General features: G+C 37.9%; 1 protein-coding gene across 2 annotated transcripts; it reads right to left on the reverse strand.

Annotated features, from left to right (window-relative positions):
• Positions 1-5,298: 5,298 nt before the first annotated feature.
• On the reverse strand, positions 5,299-8,046 carry LOC127657606 (transcription factor Sp8-like). 2 transcript variants are annotated; one of them, XM_052146470.1, is made up of 2 exons: positions 7,965-8,046; positions 5,299-7,596 (listed from the first exon to the last, which is right to left on the reverse strand). In XM_052146470.1, exons 1-2 carry the CDS (start codon positions 7,983-7,985, stop codon positions 6,247-6,249), a joined length of 1,371 nt encoding a protein of 456 aa, XP_052002430.1. In that variant the 5' UTR covers positions 7,986-8,046; the 3' UTR covers positions 5,299-6,246. The 2 variants fall into 2 exon arrangements, with proteins under 2 accessions (XP_052002430.1, XP_052002431.1); XM_052146471.1 differs by having other exon boundaries at positions 7,812-8,018.
• Positions 8,047-17,471: the final 9,425 nt, after the last annotated feature.

Here is a 17,471-nt window from a genome sequence, read left to right on the forward strand (position 1 = left end):
TACCATTTTTATGAACACTCTATAAAAGTCTGTTTTTTTCCTTCATACATACTTTTTAATACTGGGGTAATCTGTAGGTGTTTCCTCCACTTAGGGTGTTTTCTGTGATTTTCTTTGCTGCTATGAACATTGGCCAGTGCTCATCCCTGACTTTGCCAAAGCTAAAGCAGCAGCAGGGAGGATCTTAATGCTGCTAGACAAGAAACCAGCCATGGATATCTATGATGAGTCAGGAGACAAACCGGTAAGAGAGAATTTTTGATTATGTGACATAAAGCAGTCCTAGATCAGTGGTTTGTTTTTTTTTTTCTCCCCAATTTGGAATGCCAAATTCCCAATGCACTCTAAGTCCTCATGGTGGCGTAGTGATGCCTCAATCCAGGTGGTGGAGGACGAATCTCAGTTGCCTCTCTGTCTGAGACAGTCAATCTGCACATCTTATCACGTGGGTTCTTTAGCGTGTAACCGTGGAGATGTTGCGCATGTTGAGGCCCACGCTATTCTCCGTGGCATCCATGCACAACTCAACACATGCCCCAACGAGAGCGACCACAATGAGTTTACCCCATGTGACTCTACCCTCCGTAGCAACCAGGCCAATTTGGTTGCTTAGGAGACCTGCCTGGAGTCACTCAGCACACTCTGGATGTGAACTCGAGACTTCAGGGATGGTAGTCAGCATAAATACATGCTGAGCTGCCCAGGACCCCCTAAATCAGTGGTTCTTAACTAGTGAGTCGCGACACAAAAATGTCTGTTCTGAAAGAGTCCTATACACTCACCTAAAGGATTATTAGGAACACCTGTTCAATTTCTCATTAATGCAATTATCTAATCAACCAATCACATGGCAGTTGCTTCAATGCATTTAGGGGTGTGGTCCTGGTCAAGACAATCTCCTGAACTCCAAACTGAATGTCAGAATGGGAAAGAAAGGTGATTTAAGCAATTCTGAGTGTGGCATGTTTGTTGGTGCCAGACGGGCCGGTCTGAGTATTTCACAATCTGCTCAGTTACTGGGATTTTCACACACAACCATTTCTAGGGTTTACAAAGAATGGTGTGAAAAGGGAAAAACATCCAGTATGCAGCAGTCCTGTGGGCGAAAATGCCTTGTTGATGCTAGAGGTCAGAGGAGAATGGGCCGACTGATTCAAGCTGATAGAAGAGCAAATTTGACTGAAATAACCACTCGTTACAACCGAGGTATGCAGCAAAGCATTTGTGAAGCCACAACACGCACAACCTTGAGGCAGATGGGCTACAACAGCAGAAGACCCCACCGGGTACCACTCATCTCCACTACAAATAGGAAAAAGAGGCTACAATTTGCAAGAGCTCACCAAAATTGGACAGTTGAAGACTGGAAAAATGTTGCCTGGTCTGATGAGTCTCGATTTCTGTTGAGACATTCAGATGGTAGAGTCAGAATTTGGCGTAAACAGAATGAGAACATGGATCCATCATGCCTTGTTACCACTGTGCAGGCTGCTGGTGGTGGTGTAATGGTGTGGGGGATGTTTTCTTGGCACACTTTAGGCCCCTTAGTGCCAATTGGGCATCGTTTAAATGCCACGGCCTACCTGAGCATTGTTTCTGACCATGTCCCTCCCTTTATGGCCACCATGTACCCATCCTCTGATGGCTACTTCCAGCAGGATAATGCACCATGTCACAAAGCTCGAATCATTTCAAATTGGTTTCTTGAACATGACAATGAGTTCACTGTACTAAAATGGCCCCCACATTCACCAGATCTCAACCCAATAGAGCATCTTTGGGATGTGGTGGAACGGGAGCTTCGTGCCCTGGATGTGCATCCCACAAATCTTCATCAACTGCAAGATGCTATCCTATCAATATGGGCCAACATTTCTAAAGAATGCTTTCAGCACCTTGTTGAAAATGCCATGTAGAATTAAGGCAGTTCTGAAGGCGAAAGGGGGTCAAACACAGTATTAGTATGGTGTTCCTAATAATCCTTTAGGTGAGTGTATATGTATATGGTATATATGTTCAACATCTGTTGGAAGTAGTCCAAATAATAATAACAATAACTAAATAAAATAAAAAAACACTGAATCATTATTCGTGATAAGGATTTTTTTTCTCCCTTTACTTAGTCACACTTTACAGGCAATTTAGAATTCTGTGAGGTACAGTTCTTGTAACTAACCTGTCAAAACATGAAGGTCCTGCAGGGTCTGAATGTACCAGTAATCCAGGGACAAATGCTGGCTCTGGTGGGCGGCAGTGGTTGTGGGAAAAGCACAACCATTCAGCTTCTAAAGCGTATTATGTACCTTCCGCTGGCAATGTGGTAAGTTCATCAGGTGTTTTTGTACCTAAAATTGTGAACCATTATTTTGGCTAAGGAATCCATTTATGCTTCACATTTTGTCTGATGTTCAATTTCTTTATTTTGCACAGTTTGTAGATGGGGCTGACACGAGAAAGCTGAACCTGGCATGGCTGTGCACCAAGCTTGGTCTAGTGTCACAGGAGCCTGAAAAGAAACAAAGTTTTAGAATGTAAAAAAACTGAAAAGTAAGATTTCCTTGCATCCATTGGAACATCCTCAGATCATGCTCGTGGAGTCCATGCCAGCTCAATTGCATGCTGTTAATAAAAACAAAAGGGGGACATAGCAAATATTAAGACATTTTGAAATTTAACTCAAATTTTCACTCTCATTATTTTTATGCAGATCATTTTGTTTGTATTGGGAAAATACAAACAAAATAGAAGCATTTACAAAAGTGGGCTCAGACATTTGAACCCTATTGTATTTACAGTATGTAATGCATATATAATGAATATGTGTACAGGTATATGTAATTGTCATTGACAGTTGACAATATGCATTTCTGCCTTCAACCAGCAGGTGGCCCTTTAAGTTGTATGAACTCAATTTACTTTATTATCCACTTACATTTAGATAGGACCTGAAACCAATGAAAGCTAAAAATAAGAATCAAGTTAAGACTGCTTTTACCAATGTATAAATCATTTTAAAGTCCTGATGTAAATATTCACTACTTGGTATTCATTATTTACTCACCATTGAAATTATTTTTCCCTACTGTACACAGTATTTTAGTGTGGAATTAAAAACAAACCTGCATGACTTATGTTTTCCTAATTCTCTCTTACCTATGTACAGATTGTCCCTTGATGATGCTCATCTTGGCCACACGTGTATCATCGTGGCCCACCACTTGTCCACTCTTCAGAATGCTGACATCATCACGGTCGTTCAGAATGGAAGGGTGATCAAGCAGGGGACACATGCCCATCTCATGGCCAAACAAGGGGCCAACAATGCACTGTTGAATGCCAAGTATCTAATCATAACTTTAACAAACTCCCTTTGATGTATGCTAGCTTTTGTATTTATGTCTTAATGAAGGCCTGCACAAAAACATATTAATAATAATATTTAAAATGGCACAGTTAGAATCTTACATTTAATATATTTTACTGATTATTTTTCTGGATCACAAAATGTTTAGTTTGTTTTAGGAATAAATCTAGCTGCCTTATCATGAGCTATTTTTCAGAAAACGTCAATGTCTTGTGACCAGTGATCAGATCACAGGGTGACTCCCTCCAGTTAAAGGATTATTATCTAAATTCTGGGAAATGGTTTGTTTCTATTTAAACTTATTTTGTTTTGCTCAAGAATAAGAATAGAACATTTCCTTGAAGCTGTGACAAAAATAAAAACATAAATTTTCCATAGATTTATTGATATCTGATTTATTTTGACATTTGTTATAGCTTTTTTATTTATGTTTTTTTTATTTATGTTTATTGTTTCTATTGTAAATCTCATAGTGTTATTTTATTGTTCATAAAATAACAGTGAAACACTATGACACTTTTCCCAGTACTTCTCTAAAGGTCATTAAAACAGTTTAACAATTATTAGTTTGTGTGTGCAAATTGTGCGGGTTTGTGCAATATGCAAAAACCCTGGAAATGTGAATTTTCGTTTTCTAAACAATTCACAAGTGTTTCGATCGGATGACCTTATCGCATGGGGGCGCAGTGCGCTCAAGTTGAACCCCTTTTTTCTTCTTTTTTTTAACATAGAGTTGAACTTTATTGTCTCTCAAATGGTACTTGCAACAGTATTGTAGTATACCGGACAATGCTATGGAAATAGTTTATTGTTAAGCCTCATTTTCGATTTTAATAAATTTAGAAATGTTTCACCATTGATTACCCTCCATCCTGATAACGCTTTCGACGCGTTGAAACGAAATTACAACTTGTTTAAAGCCAAATGAACTAAACTCCACATGTCTATTTAATGTATAAATTCTTGCTTGGGCTGGACATGTAATTTTGTTTCTTTTGTCAAATGTTGTGTAGGTTCTTTCTTTTCTTTTTTTCGTGTAGCTTAACCTAGATCATGTACAACGTTGTATTGATAATAATATGCATACAGTTATTTTTTGAAGACACTGTGACAAAAAATGAATAGCCTAAATAAAAAATCCATCATAATTGTTTTAGTAGCTATTGCAATGACTTCAAATAAACAACAGTTTGTACTATTTGTTTGTGCGCTGAATTTTATTTAAAGTTCAAAATTATAGCGATTAAAATGCGTGTCCTAAGCAAGATTTACTGTAGACTAAAACGACAACCTACTACGACTGTTTTGAACGTGAACACGAAATTTTAAATATGCTTGCATGTCAAAGGTTTTTATTTTAACTGAGGTAAAATGATCCCAGAAGCACAAATGTATGTTCATAGTCAATATCCGCTATTTGGAATGCTAAATGTTTATTAGAATGGAAATATAAGAAATATAGATAGCATATTAATAACTTAAACTACAAATAATTATAGTATATAGGGCATAATTAATGCTCCTTTACTGGCGCTGTATAGGCTACTTTGATTCGTTTGTGTAACAAAACATTTGCAGTTTAAATTATTATTATAATATTTTTTTTAACATTTCTCAATTCATCAATAGCGTAACAGGTCCTCCACTGATAAAAATTAGCCATTAAAATAAAATAAAAAAATCAATAATATCAACTCCAATCTGTTCACTGTGGCTGAATCCATGTTGACTTTATTGAGTGGATTAAATTAGAGAACCAATTTCTCAAATAAACGATGTGAAATAAACGTTCATCTTACATGTGCATGCTTACATAAATTAGAAAACGTGATTAAACACTGAATTCTGAATTTAAAATCTTACAAATCATTTCAAAGTGCGTCTATGGCAGAGCTCCAAAAAAAAAAAAAAAAAAAAAAAAAAAACACTCCCGCACAGTTTGGGATATTTTCTAGTCAATATATGCAACTAAAATACTACTCAAAGTTTGTGTCTTGAACAAATACATTACCCAACTTTTACATCAGCGTGGAATATCATTCTAGTCTATTCTATTTTAATTTCAATATGTACATTCTTTTGCAGCAACAGGAAATAAGTACATTTCATACAAACTTTAGGATGTGTAGTCTGTAGTTTGACAGAGACCAGTGTGCGATATATAGACTTTTTTTTTTTTTCCGAACATAAGAAGTTAATATGCAAATAACAAAAAGTCGTGTATCCTTACGAAATTGGATTTAAGTAGTGTTCATGAATAAAGTGCCACAGTTTGGTTTTGAGAAACAAAAAATGTAAGCTATGACAGGCCACTTCAATGATGGTAAAAATGTTTTTCTGTTTCATTACAACAGTGAGTAAAATAAACCTATTCGACAAATATCCATCAGAATACACATATCAGGTCATGTCTTTTTATAATATTCCCTTATTTTACCAAATGTGTGTTACATGTAATCTGTGCAGACCAAAACAGGCTTTCTCCATTGTAAATTACATTTTATCGTAAATTGAATCACTTTACAACATCCAAGTGAAATGGCCACACATTTCTTTCCCAAAGAACACCAGGTATCACTGCATAATAACTTTAATTTATAACATTCACAAATAGGCTATATAGCATAACAGAGAATTAGTTAATGCACATTCAAATCGTTTGAAAAGTCATAAGACTTTGGTTCGTCCTGTTTCATATATATATATATATATCTTGAATGTGCATTAACTACTCGTCTTTAAACTGTTTTATAATATTAGTTAACAACTTGTTATTGAAAGTTATTATAAAGTGTTACCAAACGAACACCACAACCTTTTGCGCACAGACAAATAGGTTTCTAGTCCGTCCAAGTCTTCGCGTAGGTGCATTTTGAATGGGGTTAATCGAGGGAGTTTGCCCGGGCGTTTATACACGGTGTCGAAACAGTCACGGGAGGTTGCAACAGGTCAGGTGAGTGGCACGAGGGGCTACCGGGCGCACTGTGCTCGCTATCGGTATCACTGCCTCGTTTTCCTCCGCTCGCCCCAGAGCCCGACCCTGAAGACCCTCCGGCACTGTGCGTTTTGACATGTTTACTGAGATGATCGCTCCGCATAAAGCGCTTGTTACACACGGGACAAGCGAATCGCTTTTCGCCGGTGTGCGTGCGTAAATGCCGCTGCAGCTCATCGGAGCGCGTGAACCTCTTGCCACAGAACAACCAGTTACACACAAACGGCCTTTCTCCAGTGTGCCACCTCAAATGAGCCTTGAGATGCGACGTTTTCCCGTACACTTTGCCACAACCGGGAATGTGACAGCTGTGAAGCCCCTTTCTACGGAGGCTCGCGCCAGCTGGACCGAGCCGCTCCGCCTCCTGACAGTTCGGACAGTCGCACGTCGCTCTACCCGAGTAGCGCCGCGCTGAAGACCGCGGAGATCCCGCCAACGAGGTCGTCGGACCACCCGTCAACATGGAACCACCCGCTCCACCCAGGGGAGAGGGACTGGAGTCCTGATAAGAGGAGAGCACGGGTTTGAATCCGTCCATGAGATGCTGCCCGGTGGGCAGGAGGTGCGGAGACGCACTGGTGCTAAAAGCAGAGTGACTTAAACTTGAGTAGTCTGAGTTGTATCCCCCCAGAGGAGAGTGTAAAGAAGTCTGCAGCCCTCCGGAGTGAAGGGACGTCTGGATCGCGGCTCCGTTCGGGTTCTGCACGTCAATCCAACCGGCTCCCACGTCCCACCACGTGGATGCACCTGTGGTGCCCACATCTCCAGTGGGTATGCCAGGGTGCGAGGACCTGAACCACGACTCGTACGGATGCGCCACGCTCATTCTCGGGTAAATGCCCTGCAAACTGTCCACGGACGTGTGCACCTTGGAAATAAACATGGGCTGATGGCTGGGTTCTTGGGAATTGTTGGAAACAGAAGCCTGGAAAACGGAGTAGTCGTTTCCGAAGTGGGAGTTGGACGAAGTACCAGAAGTTAAGGAAAAGGCACTGGATCCCGTGGAAGTGTTCGTGCCAAAGGAGTCGCTTAAACCACCCCCACCACCGCCATTCCGACTGAACGAGGATAAGCTGGATCCCAAACTACAGCTGCTGGCCGTCGCTCGTTTCCACGGGTGGAATCCTTTCCCAAACGAAGAGTTATCCGAAATCGAGGAAGGGGGACTCTGGCTCCCGATTTTGTTACACGTCGCAGCCAACATGGCTAAAGGAGTCGACCCCAATCTCGGCTCCTCCTGGAACAAAATGAGTTTAAGGTAAGTAAGATGATGTGTAAAAAGAACAACCACATTTCACATTTTCGCTTTTCTCTGACAATCTCAGTCAGGATAAAACACACCTGAAGGAAGGTATAGAGAAGTCTGTATCGAAATACAACTCCAACTTAAAGCAACACCACAACACAGCGTATAAACACAATATATGTGCACTGAAGAAAAGTTATACATACAATGTCGTAGATGAGAAATGAAACTTCCGTTCGTTTCTCTCGCTTAAAACATAATCAAGTGACTCTCTCCCTGGCTGACCCAAGAAATTGTAATCCCCACGGCAGGACTATAAAGGAAACTAATTAAACCAGCACGAAACTCCTTAGACTCACCCCTAGAAGTGAAGTTGCCATCACAAAAGTGCCCTCCTCAGAGGATCTTTTTATATTTATGAATCAGAGCACTGTTTTTTTTAGAGGTGTGCAATACAATGATATGATCCGCCCATTCCAGCACAATTGTAGCTCCTCTCTCGGCTTTGAAGTGCCGCTGTGACACGGGCGACCAATCAGGACGAGCTGTACCTTCACGCGGCCACATTCTAGCGTGAGGTCATAGATAGAGCACTTCAGACAGGATCTCCACCCCTTCCAACACCCCCTCACAATAAAACTGAAGTTTAATGAGAAGAACTGGAAGTTTTTGGGGAAAAGTTTTCTAATCTTTTGTAAAGAGGTTAATGAGGTTACTGGAGCCTCTGATCTGTTACTTTACTGATGATTATTATTATCTCATGTGTACATGTGATAATAGTAAAAAAGCACGTGCGCGTCAAATACAGTATTTAAAGAAACAAAACAAAATATAGTTGCACTTAAACCCTTTTTAATTGTTGTATTCCCTAATAATAATAATAATAATAATAATAATAAATATAACGATGATATAACATAAAAGTTCTGGAAATTCACATTGGAACACATTAGGATAAATTACTCTAAAATGTGTTTGCATTCCCTAAAACTGTTTCTCTGTCTCTCCCCCTACCTATTATGAATTGTAGCATTCAATCTAAAAACTTCTTAACTCAAGGTAGTAAAAAAAACAAAACAAAACAACAACAACAATTTAACATAGTGCGTATAAATGTCTTAACAAGGTGTAATATGGGGTTTTGTGTTCTGTTAACTCTCAACACTAATACAATCGCGAGCTATTGATATTAGGACGATGAATGCAGAAATGCTCTCAGGATAATGATGTTGCCCGGGATACTCTATTTACATGCGTCGTGGACTGGAGGCATACATTTCATTTGAATTTCAAATTTAATAAAGCAGGAGGTTTTTAATCATGAGAAGTTTTATTTGTTTGGTATTAACATTCGTATTGACCGGCTCCTTTGACCAACTTGGTCATTATAGGACAGCAAAAAGTTAATTAAAACGACCGAAGATTATTCATCAAATCATCTGCCTCCACCGTGTCGCCTCCTTTATTGCGGGAAGTGATAGATGGCAGATCATATCCATTTCTCTGTTTCTTCGATTTCCAGTTCTGTTGTTTTCATTTGCAGTACTTATTTATCCTGTCTAATTCAAGAACAAGAACCAGTTGAACTTAAAATGGAAATAATAAAAAAGTAATAATTGTATTTTTAGTTTTATTAAAAATTACACGTATAACATAAGGATAAAAAAGCTTCAAAGACTATCCAGCACATCAAAATGTTAGATTACATTTAGGCTAACTTTTATCTCAGATTTTAGGATGTGAGATTGAAACCCAAATCTCTGAGGAATTTGTTACATCATGAAAAAAAGAAGAAGAAGAAAAAAAAAAAGAAAACGACTTTTATTAACATTCATAACAATTTAAGACGGATTCATGCAACCCACAAAATAATAATAATATTAATAATAATAACAACAGCATTCTCAAACCGAATTAAACATTCCTAACTCTAAAATGCTTTACATTAGCCTGTGGGACTGATCGACAAATATGTAAAGGGAATCTTTACCACAGAAACCGAAGGTGCAATCGCACCACATGTCAAAATACAAATGCTGCATACACAAACAAATGTCCCAACGACAGCAGCATTGTTTGAATGCAACAGATGATGCATGATGCACATACCGTGTCTCTGTCCTCGGTTTATTGATTGACCCCGCGCGCATCTCCTCTCGAGTAGCAGAAGGCAGTTGCGCTCGCGCACAGACTCTGGAAGATAAATGTTACTTTGGGAATTGAGTTTAATTACGAATAACGGAGGGAGCCGCTCGGCCACCGGTGGTGTAATCAAAACATGTGTCCATGTCCTTTTACGAGACAGCGCAGCACGATACGCTTGGCTCGAGCTGTGTTATCTTGGGCGGATAGATGCGGCAACAGGATGTGAGTGCACGGGAATATTTGCTGCATGTGGTTTTAAACAATTCCATTGTTTTTAAAATACAAATTATATATTCAAATGTAATTTTTTAGGCCGAAATATGCAAATACAAAATGAAATACCATTAATGATTTTGTGAATTTTAATTAGGCCCAATATAAGAAGTTTAATTCTATAAATTGCGAATTGACAAAATAAGCTAAAATGAATGCATAAGCAAATCCTAAAAATTATAAGAATCTAACACAGCAAAAGACAACATGTAAACATCCTGTTACTTTCCCAAGATGCAATATAGCCCAATATGGCCTTTTGGCCTGCATTCTCTGTGGCCTACTGAACATATGTCCTCACCTCTGCTTTTCTTCTCCCATCCATGGGCTACATTACCGACATGAAATCAAGCTAGAGAAACCTGTCCCATTCGTGGCTCTAATCATCGCGTTATTCTGGCCCAGTGCTCACGAACAAAATGGGTGTAATATTGCGTGTTCTCAAATCATTTTGAGATAAGAAAAGGGGAAGTCAGCGGCTGTGTCACTCGGAGATGGTGGGAGCCTTTTCCACTTTAATGGTATGATTATCCATGAAAACTGATAATCCGAGACCTGTGAAACATCAAATGACTAATTGCCGGAATTCGAAACTGGCAATAAAATGTAGGACTGAGTTCAAGAGAGAAAGAAGGATATAGGCTAAATAAATAAATACATAAATAAATCAAATAAGCCTAAATACGTAAATAAATAAACAAATAAATACAATAAGTGTTCGAATATGAAACACGTTGTTGAATGCGTAAACTGATGACATTTTATTTTAATATTCAGTTTTGCCTAAATTAAAGAGTTTGTTTAAATCTAGGTTAAAATGTTAAAACATATATATACAAAATCTATATATCTGTCTATCTGTCTGTCTATCTGTCTATCTATCTGTCTATCTGTCTATCTATCTGTCTATCTGTCTATCTATCTATCTATCTATCTATCTATCTATCTATCTATCTATCTATCTATCTATCTATCTATCTATCTATCTATCTATCTATCTATCTATCTATCTATCATATATCTGTTCATAAACATGATTGTTTCTTATTTTTTATGACACATTATTTCAATGCAGTATGCTATGATGGTATAACCTCAGCATAATGCCTTTGTAAAATATCATGCAAATATGAAGGCCATGGCCGGATTCTTTCTTTCCAGCAGGAGGTGGGACAGATAGACCAGATGTCTCTGTGTGTGCAGGGCTGCCAAGTGAGGCTAGAGCAGTGGAGCCCGAGACACAAGAGCCCAAATGGTGTGACAAAGGAGGAGCAGGAAGCCTGTCTCTGCCTGGGTGAACCTCTGAAAGTGCCACAGATTCATTGAACAACACTACCAGAGCATCGCCATGGACCACATGCTGACCTTTTGCTGGATCACACATCCATAGACATGATCACAGCAGTGTTAAAACACACTTATGATCTGATCACACTGTGTGATCAAATATGCAAACAAGTTTAAGCAGCAAGCTTACTCCACAAAAAAAACATTTATATGAATGTGATTTTAAATGTCTAGATTCTTACAGTTTTTCACTATCGCTTTGGCTCATTTTTTTTTAAACAGTTTTAACATTCTCTAAATTGTAAGTGCAATTGTCTCAACTGTTTTATGGGACATCACAACTCTATTGTATGTCTGCAAAATGTGTTAACTTCAAAACCTAGATTATTTTATTTTTTTTTTCAGATTTTGATAATTGAATAGATCATTTAGCATGTGATGGCTCACATGATGGAAAAATGTTTAGAAGTTGTGAAGAGTATGACAATTTCACTGAGAATCATCTCAACAGTTTTGATCAGAAAGCTATGTGCATTTAGTTATTGTGCAAACTGTAGACAAGTGTACTTTTACACACATGTGCCAAAACACATGCAATTTGTTTAAATTAATGAGAAATTCAAATCTGGTGTGAAAAAGAAACTAATTGTTCAGAGATTTGAACTTATTGTTTTGAAAAAAATATTCTAATTTGAGAATCGAGCCAAAGCGATTGAGAAAAGCTGTAAAATCACTTGAATCACTTGAAATGGATTATTCTGTATGTTTGGTGGCACATTAATTCATACCAACCAGATAAGGTGATATTTGTCATGTGACACCATACAGCGCTTCTATGTGTCTTGTGTCCAATAATTCATTCATCTTCATTTAATCAGTGTTGTGTGGACACTAGATGGGGGAGGAGGCATGCAGCGGCTAATCACCAAAGCGAAACACCTGGAAACCTGGTATCACAGGCCATGTGGTCATTATCATTATCATAAGCCATCTAATTAACCAACAAATCACATGCTCATGTAACATAGCATACAAGAGCCAATATACTTAACTGAAAGACAGATGCAAATTTTCTCAGGTTTTAAATACGTCAACAGGTCAGATCTTGCTGTAATCTGAGAAACTGTGTTTGATCAGACTCTCTAATTGTGGGGTTAAAGGTGCATTTCGATGATTTAAAAGCACCATAATCCTCCAGTGTGATTTGGACTAGAGGTTTCCTTGCGTACCTATGTAGCATGGATAACACTAAGACAAATAAAACAAGAAACATATACATGAAAAAAATTGGTAAATGGAAAAAAAAGTATATTATTAAATTGTGTTTATAGAATCTCTTTAATACATTCCCAACCTCTACAGATATATGTTGATAAAAAAATAAATAAATAACACATTCAAGCCTTTAGGCCTACATAATTCCCCCTCTTATCAAAATGATTCATTAGCAACTAGTTTAATCACAATATTTCATTGCCAAAATTGAATCCATCATTTGTGTTCCCTCAGCCATTCATGAAAACACAATTGTCAAGTATGATGCCTTCTGAGGAGCAGTGCTTTTGTGTGAGAGGGTTTGTCATGCTATTTGCTGGCCAGTGAGGTCATCAAAAGTGGGTGAGCAGGCTTTGTACGTGCCCCAGCACAGGTGTAGCAGCAGCCCTTGCTGAAGGAGTGCAGTGAAGCACAAACAATCATCTGAATGTCTGTGAGATGAAATGGCTAGTTAACAATCTTTTGACTGCCCCAACCTCCGAGCTTTTGTCGGGTATCGATTGACCAGCTGCCACTGGGTTATTGTCAGCCTGGATGGGAGCCCCTTTGGCTGGGAGGGATGGTTTGCTGTGTCTGTGTTGCTGCATTGGTGTGTGTTTGTATCAGGGGTGTTGCTTCTCTCTGAATGGGTTGGTCAAACTTTAGGATCTTCTTTGATCTCCTTTGATTTATGATCTAGTTTTTATTTTAAAGATTAAAAAGAAAAAAAAGCCAATGCATAATACCCAGTGTAGCTCACTGAGTTTGAATTAATTGGGATGCCCAAGTCTTTGTGTGAATTGAATGAAAGTATGCACGCCAAATATAAATACAGTGCACATTGTACAATAAAAACATTAATAAAAATAATTGATTTTTTCAATGGTCCAGCAAACTGAAGCATTTGGTCCAACAACATTAAATCATTCAAACACATCTAGCTGATCAAGCAATTAATCAATTAATCAATCATCCAATTAGAGTGGACACATTTAAGCACAGTGGCTCAGTGGATAAGACTGTCGCCTCACAACAAGATGGTCCTTGGTTTGAGTTCCAGCTCATCTGGACCCTTCTGTGTGGACATTCATTTTTGCATGTCCTCCATGTGTTTGTGTGGGTTTCCTCCAGGTGCTCCTGTTTAACCCATAATCTAAAGACATGCAGGTTAAGTTAATTGGAGATGGCAAATTGCCTGAAGATGAGCGTGAATGTGTGTGTTGCACTGTGATGGACTGGCCACATGTCCAGTGTGTTTCTCTGCCTTCGGCTAGAGACAGCTGGGATAGGCTCCAGCACTACCTGTGACCCTACATAGGACAAGCGGATAGAAGATTAATGGATGGATGGAATTAATTGAATTAGTTATTCACACAGTTTGAGATCAACATTCCATGTCTGACTTTTTCTAATTTCCCCGATATTACTCTAGTGGGTGTGTGCTTTTTGTCAGTGTGAGGGACAGCCCTATAGCCAGTGGCACTGAGTAAAGTGCTGAGAGTCAGCCCTGACTCATACAGTTTCAGTAATTATCCACAACTGCCCATTCTGTCCATCTACAGCCATAATGGAGACTAGAGTGTGTGCCTGTCACCACTACAGAAAAGAAGGGAAGGGACAGGGGAGAGAGGGGGAGAGACAGGGAGTATTTGCCTACCTCATTATGTCATTGCGGTGACACAATAGCAAGTTCTTTTTTTTCTTTTGTCACTGTGACAAAACATTTAAGTTAGCAAACTCATTTTGAGAGGGGTCATCATTATAATTGATTTGCTTCTGTTAGTTTAACTTTGCAAAAGGTTGCATGAAACTGAAGGCTTTTATCAGATAATTAAATGATCTAGAAGTTGCATAATAACTCTATAGATTTCAGAATGTTTATCTTTATATTTGTTTTCAGGTTCTGTTCAGAGCAAATGTGAATACACAAAAAAGTCAGCTCAATGTAACTCGTAATATGTACAATGATTTACACAGTGTTAATGGTAATATATACATACTTGGTGTATACTGTATACTGTATATGTACTTAGTAACAAGTGATATCAAATGAATGTTCCAGGATTAGTACAATATAAGCTCAATTGACAACAATTGTTGCATACTGTTGATTACCACAGAAAATTCATTTAAAAATAAAAAGCTAAAATCAGGGTTTCACAAGACACTTTCAATGGAAGTGAAAGGTCCCATAAATGCCAAAGTGCACACTGTTTCAAAAATACAACATTTTGCTTGATAATATGATTTTAGTGTGTAAATCTCTACTCTACAGGATTTGAGTGATAAAATAACTTTTAATTTGACTTTTACAGGGTAAACCAGCATTACATCTTCACGACAACAAAGCTGTAATAGTGGATAAAATGTTGCACAGATAAGATCGATTGAGCTTAACTTGTACTGAACCTGGAACATTTCTTTAACAAATTAACTATGGTTTAGTTATCTTTTGTGACAAGATATGAAATCTTTGACTTGTGTTTATGTATTTGTATGGTTCACTAGATTTACTACACACCAGTGGTGAAGGAATATTGATTATTATTTTTATTCACAATACAAAGACATCCCATTGTCCTACCATAGCCTGACATTTGTTTTTAATCAGTCAGCCGATGTCTCTTGTCTTATAATTTGTGGCGAGAACATGGAGAGAATTTAGATGTCACAGACAGAATGACACTTCAACTGTGCTGAGGTCAGCAGGCATACGCAGAGTCAGATTTTGAGATATGGAAAGGTATGTCTTTGCAACAACAAGATTTCCACATGTCCCTATGATCTAAAAATTCTACAAAGCCACATCTTTAGATGGCTCAGAAACAAAGAGAGTACAATACAAATAAAAATGGCCAGGTAACCTAAATTATGCATCATGTGGTATATTTAAATTAATTGGTTTAATTTAGGCAAATAATATGATTAAAAGGTGCACTCAGTAACTTTTGTCTTAGTGTCATCTTGGATTTTATACTGACACCTAGTGGCTTGGATGCAGCATCATTTAAAATCAATAGTTTCAGTTTCAGATGCCATTGTCGAAATTTAGTGTTCACAATCAGCCATGATTACTTTAATCAATGAGTGAAAGTGTCAGTGAGTGTTACTGAGATTTAGTGAGTAGTATTCGGCTGGTCATGTGATTCTAACATGGCAGACCCATGTGTGGACCCCATGTGCGGACCCTCACCATGTAGGATAAAACAGCTTTTATATGGTAACTGATATGACTTGAATCTTCTTTATATTGTGAGTGGTCATGATTTCCTACATACTGTATATTGCAAAATTACATTTCATGTCTTTAGGATTTAAACTTTTTTAATGTGGAAAAAAATGACTGAAAAAAAAAAATGACTTTAATATACCAGAATCAACCCGACTGCATTAATGTATACCAACAAACAGATATGGGTAAATTTACTCAAAAAGTAATCCACTACAGATTACTTATTAAAAATGTAATCAGATTACACTTCTTAAAACTTCATGTATAACGTGTTTATATTACCATTCACTTTATATAATGTAATATAAATATATACAATCTCCTTGTTCATTAACACATGCAAATGACACAAACAGCACCACATGTTTCTCCCTTATAGTGAGTACAGCTGTCAATAAAAATGCTAACAGATGAACACATGAACATAATTTATGCTTTTAATGAATTATACATAAATAACAGATAAAATAAAAACAGATAAACATTTAAATCCTTCATTACAATAAATCCTCTCTCTGCCCAGTAGGTGGTGATATGCACGAATGAATCGCCAATAATAAATGAAGAAGAACGTAAGAGGGAAAGTGAAATTGGAGATTAATAGTAAAAAAGGACTTCAATATTTGTCTGTTTCTCACCCACAATCATCACATTTTTTTCTGAAGGTATGTATTTAACCAGTGGTCATTTTACTTTCATGCTGCCTTTTTTTTCTTTTTAAGATTCAAAATGTTGGTCCCAATTCACTTGCGTTGTCAGGACCTACAGGGCTGAAATATGCTTCTAAATATCTTTGTGTTCAGCAGATTAAAGCAAGTCCTACACATCTGGGATGGCATGAGGGTGAGTAAATGATTAGAGAATCTTCATTTTTTGGTGAACTATCCCTTAAAGGTAACAACTACATGTTACCACTTTTAACAGTGTAATTTTGCTGCCCTATGGATGCTGGCAATGTTGCCAATCAAGACCATGAAGTATTGCTAGATTAAATCTTGGTTTTACTAAAAGATACCAATAGCAGGCTGCAGGTTCTTATATATCATGTCCTTGAACTTGTCACTGATTTTACATCCTTCACAGTTCTCTTGCATTCTTTATTCGGTGGCATAACATTTTGCAAAATAAAAAAACCCACAGGTTGAAAAATACATATCAAATTGGTTTTGTCAGTGGGCACCCCACCGTGTTCCACTAGTCTGGGATACTTTAGGGAAAATGAACCACTAACTCAATGTGAAATGATGTCTTTAGTATGAATGCATGAATTACAGCATCATATATGTGGTTAGATACAAGCTAATGAGCATGTAATCAAATTATGCTTATTGCCTTATTGGATTCCTATTAGCTCCAATTTGCACATTGCTAGTCTAGTCCCAACACTTCAATCACGGATTGTGCACCTCAAGTAAAAATCATATTGAATAAAAGGGAGAAATGAGAGAAATGAGGGATGGAGGGACGAGGGAGGGGCTTGATAAAGGAAGTCAGGACAGTCTTCTCGCCATGCAATTTAATCACTGTATGCCCAGGCAAGTATTGACAGTTGTCCTGTGGAAGCTATTAAAGTTGCTGTCCAAGGTTAAATGAAATTGCAGTTTATCAGGGGAGCATTGAGAAAATAAGGGAATCTGCTGGAGCCTGCTGATTAATGTGGAGCATGATCAACACA

Source organism: Xyrauchen texanus, chromosome 17 (genome assembly GCF_025860055.1).
Source record: "Xyrauchen texanus isolate HMW12.3.18 chromosome 17, RBS_HiC_50CHRs, whole genome shotgun sequence".
NCBI classification, from domain to species: Eukaryota; Metazoa; Chordata; class Actinopteri; order Cypriniformes; family Catostomidae; genus Xyrauchen; species Xyrauchen texanus.